The sequence below is a fragment of the Physella acuta genome, unplaced genomic scaffold (assembly GCF_028476545.2).
Source record: "Physella acuta isolate Inbredline_101_S28 unplaced genomic scaffold, ASM2847654v3 ptg000886l, whole genome shotgun sequence".
Lineage (NCBI taxonomy): Eukaryota > Metazoa > Mollusca > Gastropoda > Physidae > Physella > Physella acuta.
This window is the reverse complement of record NW_026732403.1, coordinates 88,516-109,829: the sequence shown is the minus strand read 5'-3', so window position 1 is coordinate 109,829 and position 21,314 is coordinate 88,516. Positions and strand designations below refer to the sequence as shown.

At 43.7% G+C, this 21,314-nt stretch overlaps 1 protein-coding gene across 1 annotated transcript in view; it reads left to right on the top strand.

The window, feature by feature from the left end:
* Positions 1–21,314, top strand: part of LOC131952668 (neuronal acetylcholine receptor subunit alpha-2) — a 97,211-nt gene that overhangs the window by 26,580 nt on the left and 49,317 nt on the right. Inside the window, exon 4 of the mRNA XM_059315429.1 lies at positions 19,133–19,242. Coding sequence (XP_059171412.1) covers positions 19,133–19,242 — 110 coding nt within the window. The remainder of the gene's footprint in view (positions 1–19,132; positions 19,243–21,314) is intronic.

The following is a 21,314-nucleotide window of genomic DNA, read 5'->3' as shown; positions in this document are numbered from 1 at the left end:
CACACACACACAAATGTATACACACTCAGCTAAAGTCATGATAATGAGGCGGTGTCTGGATCTTTTTATGCACTCATATCAACACACACACTACCTACCTACTCAATACCACACCTAGACGCTTCTATGTACCATAGACCTACATGCTACCTTACACTTACAAATACTTTCCTCTTTAATTTCACTCAACAATTTTTTTTCCTAATAGCTATACAAATATAATATGAACATAACAGCTATCCAAATATAATATGAACATAAAAGCTATCCAAATATAATATGAACATAACAGCTATCCAAATATAACACGAAGATAAAAGCTATTTAAATATAACATGAATATAACAACTATCCAAGTATAACAGTAAGATAACAGCTATGCAAATATAACACGAACATAATAGCTATCAAAATGTAACAGTAAGATAACAGCTATCCAAATATAACACGAACATAACAGCAATCCAAATATAACACGAAGATAACAGCTATCCAGATATAACACGTAGATAACAGCTATCCAAATATAACACGAAGATAACACCCCAATAAATCCAATCAACGCCTTGTAGTTAAGCAATACGTGACAGCGTTAATTAGGCCAGCTGTTAATTAACACCCTAGTCTGGCCATCTTGTACGCATACATCGATGACGTATTATGCTATAAATACCCAGACTAATCGGATCACAGATAGCCCACGTGACACGCACATTCTGACAACTTGATTACGTCATTTAACCGTTGACAAAGCCTGGCAAACTTTCAGCAGACTACTCTATGTATGACTGACTTATATGGTTGTTTGTTCTGTGTGGTCTATAATTTACAAAGATTACTTCATTACTTTTAACTGGTCGGCTTAGTTTTTTGTCAATGGATCCTTGAGTCAGCGTACTCATAGTCACACGACCATCGAGTCAACTTGGTCGCTCTCTATAGACCGTCAAGTCAACTTGGTTACTGTCTATAGACCATCAAGTCACTTTGTTACTGTCTATAGACCATTGAACCACTATGTTTACTGTCTATAGACATAAAGTTAAATTGTTTGCGGTCTTTGACCATCAAGTCAACTTACTGTCAATGAACCTTTGGTCAAGTTGCTGTCCTTACAGGTGTCACCAGAAATCGATTCCCACCTTAGCTATTTAAAAATAACGGACAAAATAATTGATTTTCTGAACGTAATGTCTGGCTGTCAAATTACGAACTAAATTTATATGGTAAAAAGATTTTTAAAATATAGCACAATAATGTTTGAGTGAGTATTATTTCTTTCTTTATACTGTTTTACCTATAGTTGAATCTCGTCCTTGCATATCTCTTAGATAAGTTATTAGATGTTCAACTTGAGAAACCATATTTTTGTGGCCATCGTGTTGTGTGTGGTGTGGCCAATATGCTGGGGGTAGTATGGCCAACTAGTTGGGGGTAGTATGGCCAACGAACAACATGCTGTGGGGGGGGGGGGGGTAGCGTGGCCATCGAGTTATGGGTAGTGTAGCCAACTAGTTGGGGGTAGTGTGGCCAACTAGTTGGGGATAGTGTGGCAACGTGTTGGGGGTAGTATGGCCATCTAGTTGGGGATAGTATGGCCAACATGCTGGGGTAGTGTGGCCAACATGCTGGGGGTAGTGTGGCCAACATGCTGGGGGTAGTGTGGCCAACATGCTGGGGTAGTGTGGCCAACTAGTTGGGGGTAGTATGGCCAACTTGCTGAGGATAGTATGGCCAACATGCTGGGGTAGTGTGGCCAACTAGTTGGGGGTAGTATGGCCAACGAACAACATGCTGTGGGGGGGGGGGTAGCGTGGCCATCGAGTTATGGGTAGTGTAGCCAACTAGTTGGGGGTAGTGTGGCCAACTAGTTGGGGATAGTGTGGCAACGTGTTGGGGGTAGTATGGCCATCTAGTTGGGGATAGTATGGCCAACATGCTGGGGTAGTGTGGCCAACATGCTGGGGGTAGTGTGGCCAACATGCTGGGGGTAGTGTGGCCAACATGCTGGGGTAGTGTGGCCAACATGCTGGGGGTATTGTAGAGAATATGCTGGGGTAGTGTGGCCAACTTGCTGGGGATAGTATGGCCAACTTGCTGAGGATAGTATGGCCAACATGCTGGGGTAGTGTGGCCAACATGCCGGGGTAGTGTGGCCAACATGCTGGGGGTATTGTAGAGAATATGCTGGGGTAGTGTGGCCAACTTGCTGGGGATAGTATGGCCAACTTGCTGAGGATAGTATGGCCAACATGCTGGGGTAGTGTGGCCAACATGCTGGGGTAGTATGGCCAACATGCTGTGGGTAGTGTAGCCAACATGCCGGGATAGTGTGGCCAACATGCTGGGGGTATTGTAGAGAATATGCTGGGGTAGTGTGGCCAACTTGCTGGGGATAGTATGGCCAACATGCTGGGGTAGTGTGGCCAACATGCTGGGGTAGTGTGGCCAACATGCTGGGGTAGTATGGCCAACATGCTGGGGTAGTGTGGCCAACATGCTGGGGGTAGTATGGCCAACATGCTGGGGTAGTATGGCCAACATGCCGGGGTAGTATGGCCAACATGCTGGGGTAGTATGGCCAACATGCTGGGGTAGTATGGCCAACATGCTGGGGTAGTGTGGCCAACATGCTGGGGGTAGTATGGCCAACATGCTGGGGTAGTGTGGCCAACATGCTGGGGTAGTGTGGCCAACATGCTGGGGGTAGTGTGGCCAACATGCCGGGGTAGTGTGGCCAACATGCTGGGGGTATTGTAGAGAATATGCTGGGGTAGTGTGGCCAACTTGCTGGGGATAGTATGGCCAACTTGCTGAGGATAGTATGGCCAACATGCTGGGGTAGTGTGGCCAACATGCCGGGGTAGTGTGGCCAACATGCTGGGGGTATTGTAGAGAATATGCTGGGGTAGTGTGGCCAACTTGCTGGGGATAGTATGGCCAACTTGCTGAGGATAGTATGGGTAGTGTAGCCAACTAGTTGGGGGTAGTGTGGCCAACTAGTTGGGGATAGTGTGGCAACGTGTTGGGGGTAGTATGGCCATCTAGTTGGGGATAGTATGGCCAACATGCTGGGGTAGTGTGGCCAACATGCTGGGGGTAGTGTGGCCAACATGCTGGGGGTAGTGTGGCCAACATGCTGGGGTAGTGTGGCCAACATGCTGGGGGTATTGTAGAGAATATGCTGGGGTAGTGTGGCCAACTTGCTGGGGATAGTATGGCCAACTTGCTGAGGATAGTATGGCCAACATGCTGGGGTAGTGTGGCCAACATGCCGGGGTAGTGTGGCCAACATGCTGGGGGTATTGTAGAGAATATGCTGGGGTAGTGTGGCCAACTTGCTGGGGATAGTATGGCCAACTTGCTGAGGATAGTATGGCCAACATGCTGGGGTAGTGTGGCCAACATGCTGGGGTAGTATGGCCAACATGCTGTGGGTAGTGTAGCCAACATGCCGGGATAGTGTGGCCAACATGCTGGGGGTATTGTAGAGAATATGCTGGGGTAGTGTGGCCAACTTGCTGGGGATAGTATGGCCAACATGCTGGGGTAGTGTGGCCAACATGCTGGGGTAGTGTGGCCAACATGCTGGGGTAGTATGGCCAACATGCTGGGGTAGTGTGGCCAACATGCTGGGGGTAGTATGGCCAACATGCTGGGGTAGTATGGCCAACATGCCGGGGTAGTATGGCCAACATGCTGGGGTAGTATGGCCAACATGCTGGGGTAGTATGGCCAACATGCTGGGGTAGTGTGGCCAACATGCTGGGGGTAGTATGGCCAACATGCTGGGGTAGTGTGGCCAACATGCTGGGGTAGTGTGGCCAACATGCTGGGGGTAGTGTGGCCAACATGCCGGGGTAGTGTGGCCAACATGCTGGGGGTATTGTAGAGAATATGCTGGGGTAGTGTGGCCAACTTGCTGGGGATAGTATGGCCAACTTGCTGAGGATAGTATGGCCAACATGCTGGGGTAGTGTGGCCAACATGCCGGGGTAGTGTGGCCAACATGCTGGGGGTATTGTAGAGAATATGCTGGGGTAGTGTGGCCAACTTGCTGGGGATAGTATGGCCAACTTGCTGAGGATAGTATGGCCAACATGCTGGGGTAGTGTGGCCAACATGCTGGGGTAGTATGGCCAACATGCTGGGGTAGTGTGGCCAACATGCTGGGGTAGTATGGCCAACATGCTGGGGTAGTGTGGCCAACATGCTGGGGTAGTATGGCCAACATGCTGGGGTAGTGTGGCCAACATGCTGGGGTAGTATGGCCAACATGCTGTGGGTAGTGTAGCCAACATGCCGGGGTAGTGTGGCCAACATGCTGGGGGTATTGTAGAGAATATGCTGGGGTAGTGTGGCCAACATGCTGGGGTAGTATGGCCAACATGCTGGGGTAGTGTGGCCAACATGCTGGGATAGTATGGCCAACATGCTGGGGGTAGTGTGGCCAACATGCTGGGGGTAGTGTGGCCAATATACTGGAGGTGTGGCCAACGAAGCTGCCCTCTGAACCTGCATCACTCAACACGTCTGACGTTTAGTCTGCGAGTCCTGAGATTCCAGACAGCGTTGACCTCTGTCATGTGTTAGAATTTCTAGATCAGCTCACGTGGAATTACGTTGATTGATTAAAATATTTAATCACTTTTGGCTCTGACAGAAAGCTTTCTTGTTGAGAAAACTGATATAAAAAACTCAGACAAACATATTAGGAAATTATTTTTTAAAATAAAAATAATTTTAAAGTACATTTTGACATTAAAACAATATCTTAATTCGGGGGGTTTCCAAACAGGAAGGCACTCATTTCCCAAGAGGCGGTGATTCTCGTAGATTTTTTAAAATGTAAAAAATATAAGTTTACAACTATAAGCAAAACATTGTAATTTTAAGGTTTCGGATAATTGATAGGCTGAAATAATTATAGCGATGTTAGGTTTTAAATTTCTTTTCTGATAGACCGACGGTTTAAGTTTTTGCAAGTCTTCGATTAACACCGTCTGCTCTCATACAATTAATTGTAGTATCGTCTATGGTCGAGTTTTGTACAAAATATTTGTCCGCATATGACCTAAAATTAGACCTAGCTGTGTGAGTACCTACTTTATTGATGATCGTACATTCGGCTGAGCAATCGAGAACAACTTGTAGTTTGTTCTTGGTTGGATAAAGGCTTTGGAAGCAAATCCAAACAGAAAGCAGGCTGAAATCATAGACACGTAATGATTAAATATGTTGGAGGGAATCACTACCATCGCTAGAAATAAGAAGTCTTTAGGTAGGCTTAGGCGTCTTTGCAGGTGTAGGTATTATAGGCATACATAACATATAATTAATTAACAGTAAGACAGTACTTAATAAATTTAGACCCATAGAAATGAAGAAAAACAACAACTTCATTTTTCATTGAATGTTTCTTGTGATACCTATCTTATTTTGCTATTTTAAAAAGGCCTAGGGGAGACAACAAAATATTATGTTCACAAGTGGTTAAAAAGATATATAAATTTGATCAATATCAAAACAAATTAAAATTATATCGTAAACTTAAATTATAAATTGTATGTTCTTTATACAAAATATTTTATTTACATATAGTTCTATGAGTAAAAACAACTACATAAATATATATAAACTTAAAAAACAGTAGCATTTTAAAATGTTATTTTATTTTATACTAATGAAGGCGACATGAGGTTAATTTGTTAATATTGATTCTTAACATCGCAATTGTCAAATATTACACCTCAGACTACGCATTAATGAACGTATACGTGTCGACAAAAAAATTATGTATGCTAATCGAAACTATTTCAAAGGATAAATGTCCCCTTGCTCATATTTCGCGCATCAGTTCAACAATTTAAAATTCTATAAGAATTCCAAACTTAACGTACGATTCGTTCATTAATTAAGGTAATCCTTGTCTAAACCGTGCCAATCATTGTCGCAGGGTTGTCTTTCCCTGTCACTATTTTTCCCGCCAAGAGTAACCACTGTGAAAGCTTCAGTGGATGGTCCTCGCATTGATAATGTCTGTTAAAAACTTGTCACGTCCTTTGGGAAATATCCGGTGTTGGGTTCTGGAATCTAGGGTATATATATATATGTAGCGACAAACAAAGACAACTAACACTATATAAATATAATAATAACAATAAGATGTTTAATATAAATGTATACAGTAATAAGAATAATAAAAGAGCAAATGGAGTCTACAACATAAAATAACAAGATACTCAACGTCTCCCCCGTCCACAGCCACAGCACAACTTCACATCCAGATCTCAACCCCACGTTCCACGTTCCACGTCCACAGCCACACTACAACTAACTGATTCACACACTGGCACACGCTCTGACACCCGTCACCTGACACACCTCACGTGAACACCTCTCGCTCCATGTAAACACACTCAACCAAGGGATACAACTATACACCAAAGGGAGGGTACAGCACACAACACACACACACACACAAGCAGGGGACATGTAAGGGACGTAACATCCCTCCCCTCCACCTTCAGATCTCTTTTTCTTCAAAGAGATCAAATATTTCTTGTTCCATTAGCCACTGTTGGTGCCCGAGCTCGACTACTTATTCTTTAGTCCTTAGGAAGCCTCGTTTTGACCGTGTAGCGTGTATCCAGCCTGGACAGTTTGATCCAGAGTGTGGCTTGTATCCAGCCTGGACAGTTTGATCCAGAGTGTGGCGTGTATCCAGCCTGGACAGTTTGGTCCAGATTGTGGCTCGCATCCAGCTTGAACAATTCGGTCATGAGAGTGGACTATGGTTTTTCTCCGGCCGGGCACCAAGCTCGTGGTCTGACTATCTCAACCTATAATGATACATATGAGAAGCCACAATAAAAAAAATTAATCAGCATAATCATTCTATACTGCATCAGTAATACCTTTCTCAAACATTTCTCAATATAATCATATTATAATGCCCCAATAGTAAATTCCTTAACATAATCATACTATCTCCAACAATAATAAATTTCTCAATATCATATACACTAGTTGTCGCAAACACTCGTGATAGAATGTCTGTTACAAAGTTCTCAGTTCCCTTGATATGTTTCACAGTACAGGCTAATTCCTGTAGTGCAAGGGCCCATCGGCAGATGCGTACGTCGCCATAGATGGTCATCTTTCCTTAAAGGCGATCAAACTTAGTTCCCTTCTCGATAGCCGTTTTAACTACATTAATCATCTCCAGCCCGTAATCATCATACACAGCTTCTGTAAAAAAAAACAAAGAAAAATTAACATTGATTGAATAAATTATCTTAACAAAAACTTACCAAGGACACTACCTTTGTAAGGATACGCCTCCAAATTTCGTGCTTTACCTCACTCTCATATGAGAGTCTTTAAGCAGGGAAAAATTTCCTAACATATCACGCTGAGCTGTGGGACACACCCGTGATATGTGACCAACACCACCGCAGCAATAACACTTGAGATCATCTGACCGTCGATGTACATTTTCAGTACGCACAGTTTCGTTGTATGTGGCCTGGCTTTCTACAGCTATAACAGGCGCCTGTATCTATATCCATACTGCACTCTTTGGCAATATGACCTTGTTCATTGCACTTGTAGCACCGATAAGGTCTTTTGTTGTTTCCATACACCACAACAGCTCTTTTATCTGACCTATTTCTCCAAGGAAAACCGCTATTACTATTGCTATGACAATCCCTGGCATAGTGTCCATAACGTCCACATGTGAAACATTTACTGCTCCGGCTGACCTTCCTAACACCATGCATAGGCTGTACACCAGGGCAAGTGTGGTGTCCTGGAGATCGCGGTGTCGTGTTTTGCCAGGGTATCCTCTCTGCTGTCGAACTAGCAGCGACGTACGGAGGGGTTTGGTTTACTGGCCTCGTCACTCTAGCGATTTGAGTGCTCTTATAGTTGTCAATAACTTTAAGATTATCTTCCACACTTACCTTAGCAGCACCATTCAGCCTCTCCAACAGATCACACGTGACAACCGATTTTATCCGATCAACTATTAGGAGGTTCATCAAGTCCTCAAACGTTTCCTTTATTCCCGACTGCAGGACCCACGCTCTCAACGCGGCTTCTGTGTTGACTGCGAAGCTTCTCATATCGTCGTGTGTTGGTACCAGCTGGTGGAATCTGACCCTATACTTTTCCTCGTTGAAACCTGCGTGCGTGAATAACTTTACCTTTACTGACTCGAAGTCATGATGCAAGTTCAGTCCCGTCTCAACGAGGAAAGTCTTCAGTTGTCCACTCATCTTGTCCGTCAGAAGGAGCGACCAGTCCTTGGGGTCAATGCCTTGTCTCTTTGCTTGACTCTCAAAGTGCCTCACATACGCACCCAGGTCTTCGTCCACCGTCATCGCCGCCACGTCCCTCAAGCGGGGTACAGGGTTACATACCTTTGCTACAACCTCAACCTTCGCATCTTCCACCCTCCTCAACTCTTCCTTTACCCACTCCGCCAAACTGTCATCGGTCAGCCCGGTTAGCTTTCCCTCCTCCTTCAAGTCACTTATTAGCTGTCTTCTGGCACTCCTGGTAGTAGCCATGCTAAACGGACGAGCCCCCAAATGTTGGGTTCTGGAATCTAGGGTATATATATATATATGTAGCGACAAACAAAGACAACTAACACTATATAAATGTAGCTAGGGTGGGCCTAACTACTAGTTACAAATCTGATAACGAACGAGAAGCCGAGACGCAGTATTGCAGTCTGACGCAACACAACAGGTGGCTTATTGGGTCGGGCTGATAACAATCTCAAAGCCAACGCGTGCTATTTTGGGAAACGGTACAAGGAGATTCAGACGGCCTGTCAACTTTGATTGATGGGATGCAGATGTTATTTCACGGACTGTATGTTAGAACTACGCAACTAGTGGTCGGAGACATCGAGTACAAGTATCGATTACGGAGGAATACAAGTACGGAGACGAGTACGGATACAAGGCATAAATAGGAGGGGACGGCAGAACTCGCCCCTTTTCCTTTTCGATCGCTGGCTTTAGATCAGTCAGTCTGTGTGACATACTCAAGTTGGTTATATTGTGTTAAGAAGGACAATAGACATGTGGATTCAGTTATATGAAGCCTAGTGAGGACTGTTAGGGGGTCAGTTGATTCAGACTATTATTGTGAAACATTTCTGTTGATTCATTGTGTTATATTGAAGCATTTCTTGATTCATGTAATAAAAGGATCAATAGCGAACCTGCATCTTCGAGTCTTTCTACTGTAGTCGATGTTGTGTAGCATGAGTGGTTCAACTCGTTACAATTGGCGTTGTCGGGCAGGATAGACTCGGGGAAGGTCACATTTGGCGTTGCGAACAGGAAAGATGCAACTAGCCTAGGTCACATTTGGCGCTGCGAGCAGGATGAATTCAACTAGACTTGCCGATTTAGGCACCCATAGTCAACCTTGTGCATAACTGTGTTTTGTGTGTATGTGAATTCGGACATTCAGGAACTGTGAAAATTGAGGAAAATTTTTTCATACACACACGGTAAGAAAGAACTCTTTTGTTTTACTTACGGGATAAAATGTCTACTCTGGACGAGAAGCAGACCCATATAGTGGTCCTACCCAGAGAGTCCCACATTAACAAATTTTACGGGGACGGTGATCCCACTTTAACCAACAGGTTCAGTGAAGAGGTCAAAGCGGCCTGGGCCTCGAGAGGCATGTCACCAGAGGAAAGATTAAGACTGCTGATGGGCAGCATAGGAGAGACGGTTAGGGCAGAGGTCAAATGCCACGATAAAACCATCCAATCAGATCCAGATAAGGTGCTGGATCTGATTATGGAGACCTTTGGGGAGAGACGGTCGGGATCGCAACTGCTAGCAGGGTTCGTAGGCTTGAGGCAGAGATTGGCGGAGAGTGTGATGGAGTACTCACACCGGATGAACAGGGCCTTTGATTCGGTAAAGGTCAAAACACCTGACATTGATGTACGCCTACTGAGGGATCATTTCATTGAGGGGCTGGCAACCCCGATCCTAAGAAGAGAGTTGAAAGAGGAGGTCCACAAAGAACCGCAGTTGACCTTCCTTCAGGTCAGGAACTCAGCGATCCGCAGGTCCGAGGATGAGGACCAATCGAACTGTTCGGTGGACAAAGTCTCTGTGCCTGAACAGAGACAATCCCCACCCACAGGGGCCGACACGATAGAGACCATGATGGCTCAACTGGTGGCCCACCTAGATAAGGTTGACCAACGTTTGGAGAGGTTAGAAAGCAGGTCAACAGCTGAGAATCAGGAAAAGAACGGGACAAAACAGGGACGGGTTGGACGGCCGCGTCCTGCCAAGCCATCACTCCAATGGACGGCCGACGGTCGACCAATTTGTTTGTCTTGTTCACAACCCGGACCTATGGCACGGTACTGCCAGGGAAACGGTCGTCCTCTGTAAGGCAGGGCCAGGCTACAGAGGGGCGAGGGTATGGCCCAAGAAGCAAAATTATGGGAGTCTGTCCCGAAATGGTGATTACGATTGGGGACATCGCGGTGAAGGCGATTGTGGATACAGGCTCCCAGGTGACGACAATCACGGAAAATTTTTACACCAAATGGATGAAAGGAAAAGACCATAGGTTGAGGTCTGACACATGCATGCGCCTGACGGCAGCTAATGGACTAACCATTCCATACTGTGGTTATTTTCTGGCGGATGTCGTGGTGGCAGGACATAGGTTGAAGCAGGTTGGGGTGTTCGTGACGAAACACAACCTAGAGACAAATGTGTCAAATATACCTTGCCTGTTGGGCATGAATATTCTTGGCCAGTTGCCAGAATTTCTTACAAATATTGTCGGATCGACCACACCAGGTCGGGGATCCAAGTTGGCCAGGTTTGCCAAGACCAGAGGAAGGACAGCAGTCCCGGCAAACACGGTCAAGGCAATCACATTACAAATTGGTGATAGAAGCGTGAATGGTGATGTGATGATAGAACCATGTGGCGCCGCACTGAGGGCAGGCGTCGTGTTACTGCGGACATACACATCAGCGGAAAATGGACTAGTTCAAGGATTAGTGGCAAATGTTTTGGATGAAGAAATTTTTATACCACCTAATACTCTGGTAGGAGTACCACAGAACGTCGAGGTACTAAGGTCGGCACAGTGTATCGAACTGAGCAATACCAGCAGTAATGAAGTAACAATTAGGTCGGTCAATGTGACGGCCGAGGTGAAGAAACAGGATGGCCGGTCATATACATTCCCGGAAACTGAGGACCCAAAACTAAATGAATTGCTGAATAAATACAGTGATATATTTGCCTCGTATGAGGGTGATTTGGGGTACACGGAAGTAATAAAACACCAGATACCCTTACTACAAGACAAGCCGGTGGCGCAACCTTATCGAAGATTACCACCGAGTCACTACTCGGCGGTGAAAGCACACCTGAATGATCTACTAAAAAAGGGAATTATTACAACCAGTACGAGCCCGTATGCGGCACCGATAGTAGTGGTAAAAAAGAAGTCAGGGGAGATAAGACTGTGTTGTGATTACCGGAAATTGAACAATATCACAAGAAGGGATGCATTCCCCTTGCCTCGTATTGATGAATGTCTTGATGCGTTGGGGGGAGCAAGATTTTTTTCTACCTTGGATTTGGCTAGTGGCTACCACCAAGTGGCCATGCACCCCAACGATCAACATAAAACTGCATTTATTTCTCCACTGGGACTGTACGAGTGGACCCGTATGCCGTTTGGTCTAACTAATGCACCTGCTACATTCCAGCGAGTAATGCAGAGTGCTATGAGTGACTTTCTATTTCAAATAATGTTGGTGTACTTGGATGATATACTAGTTTATTCAAAAACTTGGGAGGACCATCTAAAAAGATTAGAACAAGTGTTTCTCCGTCTTAGGGAGATAGGAGTAAAGCTGAACCCAGACAAATGCTGCTTTGGTTTGAAATCGGTACATTTTTTGGGTTACGTGATTTCGTCGGATGGCATCGCCACTGACCCAGATAAAATTGCAGCTGTTAAAGAATGGAAACAACCAACAACTACGGTAGAGGTCAGGTCATTCTTGGGCTTTGCTTCCTATTATAGAAAATTTGTGCCGGGTTTTGCAAAAATTGCCGCACCATTGCATGACTTGGTAAACAAAATGACAAAGAAACACAGTAAGGAGAAAAAGAAAGGTAAAACACAACGGATAGGTGAATTATGGACTGATGAATGCCTGAACTCGTTTAAGCTATTGAAAAAGGCTTTGACAGAGGCGCCGATATTGGGATACGCAGACTTTGACAAACCATTTCGGCTAGAAATTGACGCCAGCTCGAAAGGTCTGGGAGCTGTGCTATCACAACAACAAAAGCAAGGCTTCAGGGTTATTGCTTATGCCAGTCGAGCTCTGAAGGGATCAGAGAAGAACATGACAAATTACAGCGCCATGAAACTAGAACTTTTGACATTAAAATGGGCTGTGACTGAAAAATTCAGGGACTATCTATTAGGTGCTAAATGTGTGGTATACACTGACAATAACCCCTTGAGTCACCTAAAGACAGCAAAGTTGGGATCCATCGAACAGCGATGGGCAGCAGAATTGGCACTCTTTGACCTAGAGATAAAGTATCGCCCGGGGCGGTCCAACGGCAATGCGGACGCCTTATCAAGGAATCCTTACGAGAGACCGGGTGATGAGGAAGAAACGCTGACAGGAATATGTGAGGTCCGAGCGTCAACAGATATCCCTCATGGGGTACAAGTGATGCAAAACGGGCAGACCGGGGTGGAGCACATATCCACGGAACCCGAACATATGGACAGTAGTGATTTTAATTGCCTTAATCACAAAAAGATAAGAGATGCCCAGAGAACGGATAGTGGCTTGCAACCGCTATTGAAATACGTCCAGGAACAAAAATTCCCAGGAAGAAGGGAAAGAGAACAATTTGGTCGAGAAACAAAGAAAATACTGAGTCAGTGGGACCGTCTCAGTATAGAGGATGGTGTTCTCATGCGGAGAATTCATGACCAAATTGATGGGACAATACACCAGGTGGTGGTGCCTGGACAGTTAAGAGAAGAAGTGCTAAGGTTGGCACATGACAGGGCAGGACACCAGGGTCAGGACAGGACGCACAAAATATTACGACGGAGGTGTTACTGGCCCAATATGGAAATGGAGGTCAAACGCCATTGTGAGGCTTGTGTGAGGTGTCAGCATGCGAAAATGCCAGTTGTCAAAATGAGACAGCCATCGGGACACCTATTAGCGACAAAACCACTAGAGATTGTGGCTATGGACTTTACGTCGTTGGAGCAATCATCGGATGGGACGGAACATGTGTTGGTAATGACTGATGTATTCACCAAATGGACGGTGGCGGTGCCCACGCGAGATCAGACCGCCAAAACAGTGGCAAAGGTCTTAATAGAACATTGGTTCATCAAATATGGCATACCAAGACAATTACATTCTGACCAAGGAAGGGCTTTCGAGTCAGAAGTAATTAACCAACTGTGCAGCCACTACGGGATCAACAAATCTAGAACAACCACATTTAATCCGAAAGGAAACGGACAGTGTGAACGGTTCAACCGCAGCATGCATGATTTGCTGCGTACGTTAGAACCTGAACAGAAAAAACGTTGGCCTGATTTTCTCCCAGAGTTGGTATATCTATACAACTGCACACCCCATGCCACAACCGGCTTTACGCCATACATGTTGCTGTTCGGACGGGAGGCTCGACTCCCTCTTGAGTTGTTCCTAGGAAAAAGGGAGAGTATGACTGGCTCATACACCGCACTGGAATATGTGAATGAACATATGAGAAGAATTAGGGAAATGTACAGGGTAGTACAGGAAAGACTAGAACATGAAGCACGGCGAAGGGAACCGCCGGTACAGACAAAGGACCCGCCACTCAAACTGAATGACAGGGTATTACTGCGTAGCCACCCGTTAGGCAGAAACAAAATCCACGATCTCTGGGGACAGGAGATATGGCAAGTCGTGGAGATGCCTAAAGTAGCAGGTGGCCCCTTTAAGATAAGACCCATCGATCACGCCAAACCGGATCGGTGGGCGAATATTGCTCAATTAAAGAAATATTGGAATAGGCAAGAAGAGCAGTTACACACAAGGAAATCCAAGACAATTAGGGAACCGGAAATTATAACGGAAACTCACATACCCATCCCGGAACCATATCACCATCATCAGAACAACCGCGATACACAAGTGGAGGATAACGGCAACAAAGAGGATCCCGTTCCTTCCAGAAGCAGAGAGACAGTAGACCATCAGATAAGTGGTCCGCGGAGAAGTTTGAGGAACAGAAGGAAGACGAAATTTTTTGTCAGCAACCATCAAATCTTTCATGGTCGCGCTGGTATGAGAACAGACTGTTCAAAAAGCTATAAAGGTGAACTGGTGAAGGCACCAAACGAAAAGGGTGGATGTGAATTCTAGAACTGTTTTGTGTCTCAGGAAGACGATGTAGACACAGTTGATATGTGAAATAGGTATAACTGTCAATCGTATACGAATGGGACGTCGTGGACAGTGAGTGGAACAATAAAATTTTTTTTTACGATTATGCGATTGACTTTGGAGGAGTGCACCTGCCAGGCGTTGTTTGTGGTTGAAAACACACAAAAAAAGGGTGGGCCTAACTACTAGTTACAAATCTGATAACGAACGAGAAGCCGAGACGCAGTATTGCAGTCTGACGCAACACAACAGGTGGCTTATTGGGTCGGGCTGATAACAATCTCAAAGCCAACGCGTGCTATTTTGGGAAACGGTACAAGGAGATTCAGACGGCCTGTCAACTTTGATTGATGGGATGCAGATGTTATTTCACGGACTGTATGTTAGAACTACGCAACTAGTGGTCGGAGACATCGAGTACAAGTATCGATTACGGAGGAATACAAGTACGGAGACGAGTACGGATACAAGGCATAAATAGGAGGGGACGGCAGAACTCGCCCCTTTTCCTTTTCGATCGCTGGCTTTAGATCAGTCAGTCTGTGTGACATACTCAAGTTGGTTATATTGTGTTAAGAAGGACAATAGACATGTGGATTCAGTTATATGAAGCCTAGTGAGGACTGTTAGGGGGTCAGTTGATTCAGACTATTATTGTGAAACATTTCTGTTGATTCATTGTGTTATATTGAAGCATTTCTTGATTCATGTAATAAAAGGATCAATAGCGAACCTGCATCTTCGAGTCTTTCTACTGTAGTCGATGTTGTGTAGCATGAGTGGTTCAACTCGTTACAATTGGCGTTGTCGGGCAGGATAGACTCGGGGAAGGTCACATTTGGCGTTGCGAACAGGAAAGATGCAACTAGCCTAGGTCACATAAATATAATAATAACAATAAGATGTTTAATATAAATGTATACAGTAATAAGAATAATAAAAGAGCAAATGGAGTCTACAACATAAAATAACAAGATACTCAACGTCTCCCCCGTCCACAGCCACAGCACAACTTCACATCCAGATCTCAACCCCACGTTCCACGTTCCACGTCCACAGCCACACTACAACTAACTGATTCACACACTGGCACACGCTCTGACACCCGTCACCTGACACACCTCACGTGAACACCTCTCGCTCCATGTAAACACACTCAACCAAGGGATACAACTATACACCAAAGGGAGGGTACAGCACACAACACACACACACACACAAGCAGGGGACATGTAAGGGACGTAACATCCGGGATCAAATATTTAGACAGCAGAATTTATTTCTGAAAAAAAAAAGCAAAAACAACTAATAAAATGTTTAATTTAAAATTTTAAATAACATTATAATTTAAAAAGTTTACAAGCGTTTATTAAACTTGATTTATTGTGCTTAGAGCTTAATACATTTTTTGTTTACTTGATTCGGCAAGGGTCGAAAGTTGCGACCCAAATTTCATCGATTCTACAGAACCGATTTTTTTCAAACCAGAGAAATAGGTCAAGACCCAATGACAATGCAATGTGACATACAATTTGACGTATGCAGATGTTTGATTAATTTGTCTTTTAAATAGTTAAAGTTTGCTGTGTAAAGTGTTATTTTTATTCGTTAAAATGCACAATTCTGTTTCTTTTAATGGACAATAAGTTCATTGGATTTAATTTAAAAAATAATAAAAGTGCTTTTAATAAAAAAGACTTTTATATATGCAATAAAAAGATGTTAATAAAAATATTTTCTTTAAATATAATGCATTCCTATGTATATAAAGAAAATCATTGTCGCTCATAAAGCTTAAAAAAAATTAATTTCATTTTTAAATTCATTTATATAAGTTTGTTATGATAACCCTTTTTAGTCATTATTTGCATAACTACTTAAATCTGTTTTGTGGTTTTAGAATTTTTAAATCTTCGTCTGATGGTACAGGGGTTATAACAATTTGAGCCCGCCATTCCCACTCAGATTCGAACCATAATCATATTACACCGGCAATGTCTGTAGTCGTCATTTGCAAATACTTTTATTTTCAATATTTTACCTTTTCATTGTTTATTTAATTTAAATTCTGATAATTAAAACTTGGCAAGTTTCAGCAACCGTTTTTTAATCATTGCTTAATTCCAAAGTTGCTAATTGTTTATTTAGAATAACTTATTTTACAAATTCAATTTATTTTTTAGATTCATTTTTACTGCGATATTTTCCTGGCATAACTGTAATGTAAAATGATGATTTTAAAAAAAAATGGCCCATGGTTGTGCCGGTATTGCATACTATCATTCAGTGGAGCGAAAATGAACTTTTTGTGAAACGAAAAAAAAAAATCATGACAGATTTTAAAATAAGTTTCCGAGTCGAGTCACCCGAACCACGGTACCCTCTATCTGAAGTCTCCAACTAAATCTCACTCCATCAACGAGATCTCACGTACTCTCGCCAGATCTCACAGTCCGGTACAAAGATGAGCGTGAGCTTTTAAACCTGCCGGAGTTTAGTCTGGGGTGTCGCTTGACCTACCTCATTTCTTCACCGTTGGCTTGGTAACACAAACAACATTTGGACAGCAAACACCAGGACAAAAACTACATCTAGCGAAAACCCCCGTCACCCAACCAGCAAATAAATACACATTTTTGCCACTCGTAACGTTTCATTTCCCCGAATATAATTTGATGGGATATTTCCCAGGATTATTCCTCCCACAATTCAATCAGACTTATCGATCTTCCCATGCCTTTAGTGCAGAGAGCTCTCGATTTATACATCGATTGACTGGGATAAACAGGAACAATTTTAAAGCTTCGTTCGCTTGTACCTACCTGTTTGGTACAGGTAGGTTTTTAACCTGTTTAGTTGCGAAACGCTTAAGTTACTTGTACGTTTTATGTAGTTTATCAATTATTGTAAGAGCAAAACTCGCATATTTTGTACTATCAATTATTTATCAGAGTAAAATCGCGTAATCAGCAAAAAACTATATCTTAATTAGTATAAGCAAGACACGTTTTATGAATAGACTCCCGGGGAAAAAAGATGGGTGATGATGTTATGTGACTGTGTGTGTGGGGGGGGGGGGGGTTATTCGCAAGCTTACGGTAAAGAAAACCAATCACATATCCTTAATGTGGTTTATAGACTGACTCGTATGATTGACAAGTACATAGAACTGGGTGGATAGCCTTCTGTACTGGTCAGTATCATAAACACATTAGTATATAGTTGTATTAATAGCGTTCTATACTGGTCAGTATCATAAACACACCAGTATATAGTTGCATTAATAGCGTTCTGTACTGGTAAGTATCATAAACACATTAGTATATAGTTGTATTAATAGTGTTCTGTACTGGTCAGTATCATAAACACATTAGTATATAGTTGTATTAATAGCGTTCTATACTGGTCAGTATCATAAACACACCAGTATATAGTTGTATTAATAGCGTTCTGTACTGGTAAGTATCATAAACACATTAGTATATAGTTGTATTAATAGCGTTCTGTACTGGTCAGTATCATAAACACATTAGTATATAGTTGTGTTAATAGCCTTCTGTACTGGTCAGTATCATAAACACATTAGTATATAGTTGTATTAATAGCGTTCTATACTGGTCAGTATCATAAACACACCAGTATATAGTTATATTACTAGCGTTCTGTACTGGTAAGTATCATAAACACATTAGTATATAGTTGTATTAATAGCGTTCTGTACTGGTCAGTATCATAAACACATTAGTATATAGTTGTGTTAATAGCCTTCTGTACTGGTCAGTATCATAAACACATTAGTATATAGTTGTATTAATAGCGTTCTGTACTGGTCAGTATCATAAACACATTAGTATATAGTTGTATTAATAGCGTTCTGTACTGGTCAGTATCATAAACACATTAGTATATAGTTGTATTAATAGCGTTCTATACTGGTCAGTATCATAAACACATTAGTATATAGTTGTATTAATAGCGTTCTGTACTGGTCAGTATGATAAACACATTAGTATATAGTTGTGTTAATAGCGTTCTATACTGGTCAGTATCATAAACACATTAGTATATAGTTGTATTAATAGCGTTCTGTACTGGTCAGTATGATAAACACATTAGTATATAGTTGTGTTAATAGCGTTCTGTACTGGTCAGTATGATAAACACATTAGTATATAGTTGTGTTAATAGCGTTCTGTACTGGTCAGTATCATAAACACACCAGTATAGAAAGGGGTTGATTGATAGCGTTATATACTGGTCAGTATGATAAACACATCCGTATAGAACTTGTTTGATAGTGTTCTATGCTGGTCAGTATGATAGACACATCCATATTGAACTGGGTTGATAGTGTTCTGTATTGGTAAGTATGATAAACACATTAGTGTCTAGTTGTGTTAAAAGGCAGTAGGACATACATATCAGTATAGAAACGGGTTGATAAGGTTCGATGCTGGTCAGTATGATAAACACATCCATCTAGAACTGGGTTGATAGCGTTCTATACTGGTCAGTATGACTTACACATCAGTATAGAACTGGGTTGATAGCGTTATGTACAGGTCAGTATGATAAACACATCCCTATAGAACTGGGTTGATAAGGTTCGATGCTGGTCTCTTGCAGGAGTGGGTGGACGAGTTCCTGGTGTGGGAACCGTCAAAGTTCAACAACATCACGAAGCTGAGGATCCCGTGCCACAAGATCTGGTTGCCTGACATGGTCCTGTATAACAAGTGAGTGGTTTGTTTGTCAGGTGTTGGGTTTGTTTGTCAGGTGTTGGATCAGTTTGTCAGGTGTTGGGTCTGTTTGTCAGGTGTTGGATCAGTTTGTCAGGTGTTGGGTCTGTTTGTCGGGTGTTGGGTTTGTTTGTCAGGTGTTGGGTCTGTTTGACAGGTGTTGGGTTTGTCAGGTGTTGGGTTTGTTAGGTGTTGGGTCTGTTTGTCAGGTGTTGGGTCTGTTGTTCAGGTGTTGGGTCTGTTTGTCAGGTGTTGGGTCTGTTTGTCAGGTGTTGGGTTTGTCAGGTGTTGGGTCTGTCAGGTGTTGGGTCTGTTTGTCAGGTGTTGGGTCTGTTTGTCAGGTGTTGGGTTTGTTTGTCAGGTGTTGGGTCTGTTTGACAGGTGTTGGGTTTGTCAGGTGTTGGGTTTGTTAGGTGTTGGGTCTGTTTGTCAGGTGTTGGGTCTGTTGTTCAGGTGTTGGGTCTGTTTGTCAGGTGTTGGGTCTGTTTGTCAGGTGTTGGGTTTGTCAGGTGTTGGGTCTGTTTGTCAGGTGTTGGGTTTGTCAGGTGTTGGGTCTGTCAGGTGTTGGGTCTGTTTGTCAGGTGTTGGGTTTGTTTGTCAGGTGTTGGGTCTGTTTGACAGGTGTTGGGTTTGTCAGGTGTTGGGTTTGTTAGGTGTTGGGTCTGTTTGTCAGGTGTTGGGTCTGTTGTTCAGGTGTTGGGTCTGTTTGTCAGGTGTTGGGTCTGTTTGTCAGGTGTTGGGTTTGTCAGGTGTTGGGTCTGTCAGGTGTTGGGTCTGTTTGTCAGGTGTTGGGTCAGTTTGTCAGGTGTTGGATCAGTTTGTCAGGTGTTGGGTCTGTTTGTCAGGTGTTGGGTTTGTCAGGTGTTGGGTCAGTTTGTCAGGTGTTGGGTCAGTTTGTCAGGTGTTGGGTCTGTTTGTCAGGTGTTGGGTTTGTCAGGTGTTGGGTTTGTTTTTCAGGTGTTGGGTGAGTTTGTCAGGTGTTGGGTCTGTTTGTCAGGTATTGGGTCAGTTTGTCAGGTGTTGGATCAGTTTGTCAGGTGTTGGGTCTGTTTGTCAGGTGTTGGGTTTGTCAGGTGTTGGGTCTGTCAGGTGTTGGGTTTGTTTGTCAGGTGTTGGGTCCGTTTGTCAGGTGTTGTGTTTGTCAGGTGTTGGGTTTGTCAGGTGTTGGGTCTGTTTGTCAGGTGTTGGGTTTGTCAGGTGTTGGGTCTGTTTGTCAGGTGTTGGGTCTGTTTGTCAGGTGTTGGGTCAGTTTGTCAGGTGTTGGGTCAGTTTGTCAGGTATTGGGTCAGTTTGTCAGGTGTTGGGTCTGTTTGTCAGGTGTTGGGTTTGTTTGTCAGGTGTTGGGTTTGTTTGTCAGGTGTTGGGTCAGTTTGTCAGGTGTTGGGTCTGTGTGTCAGGTGTTGGGTCTGTTTGTCAGGTGTTGGGTCTGTTTGTCAGGTGCTGGGTCTGTTTGTCAGGTGTTGGGTCTGTTTGTCAGGTGTAGGGTTTGTCAGGTGTTGGGTCTGTTTGTCAGGTGTTGGGTCTGTTTGTTTGTCAGGTGTTGGGTCTGTTTGTCAGGTGTTGGGTCTGTTTGTCAGGTGCTGGGTCTGTTTGTCAGGTGTTGGGTCTGTTTGTCAGGTGTAGGGTTTGTCAGGTGTTGGGTTTGTCAGGTGTTGGGTCTGTTTGTCAGGTGTTGGGTCTGTTTGTTTGTCAGGTGTTGGGTCTGTTTGTCAGGTGTTGGGTCTGTTTGTCAGGTGCTGGGTCTGTTTGTCAGGTGTTGGGTCTGTTTGTCAGGTGTAGGGTTTGTCAGGTGTTGGGTTTGTCAGGTGTTGGGTCTGTTTGTCAGGTGTTGGGTCTGTTTGTCAGGTGTAGGGTTTGTCAGGTGTTGGGTTTGTCAGGTGTTGGGTCTGTTTGTCAGGTGTTGGGTCTGTGTGTCAGGTGTTGGGTCTGTTTGTCAGGTGTTGGGTCTGTTTGTCAGGTGTTGGGTCTGTTTGTCAGGTGTTGGGTCTGTTTGTTTGTCAGGTGTTGGGTCTGTTTGTCAGGTGTTGGGTCTGTTTGTCAGGTGTTGGGTCTGTTTGTCAGGTGTTGGG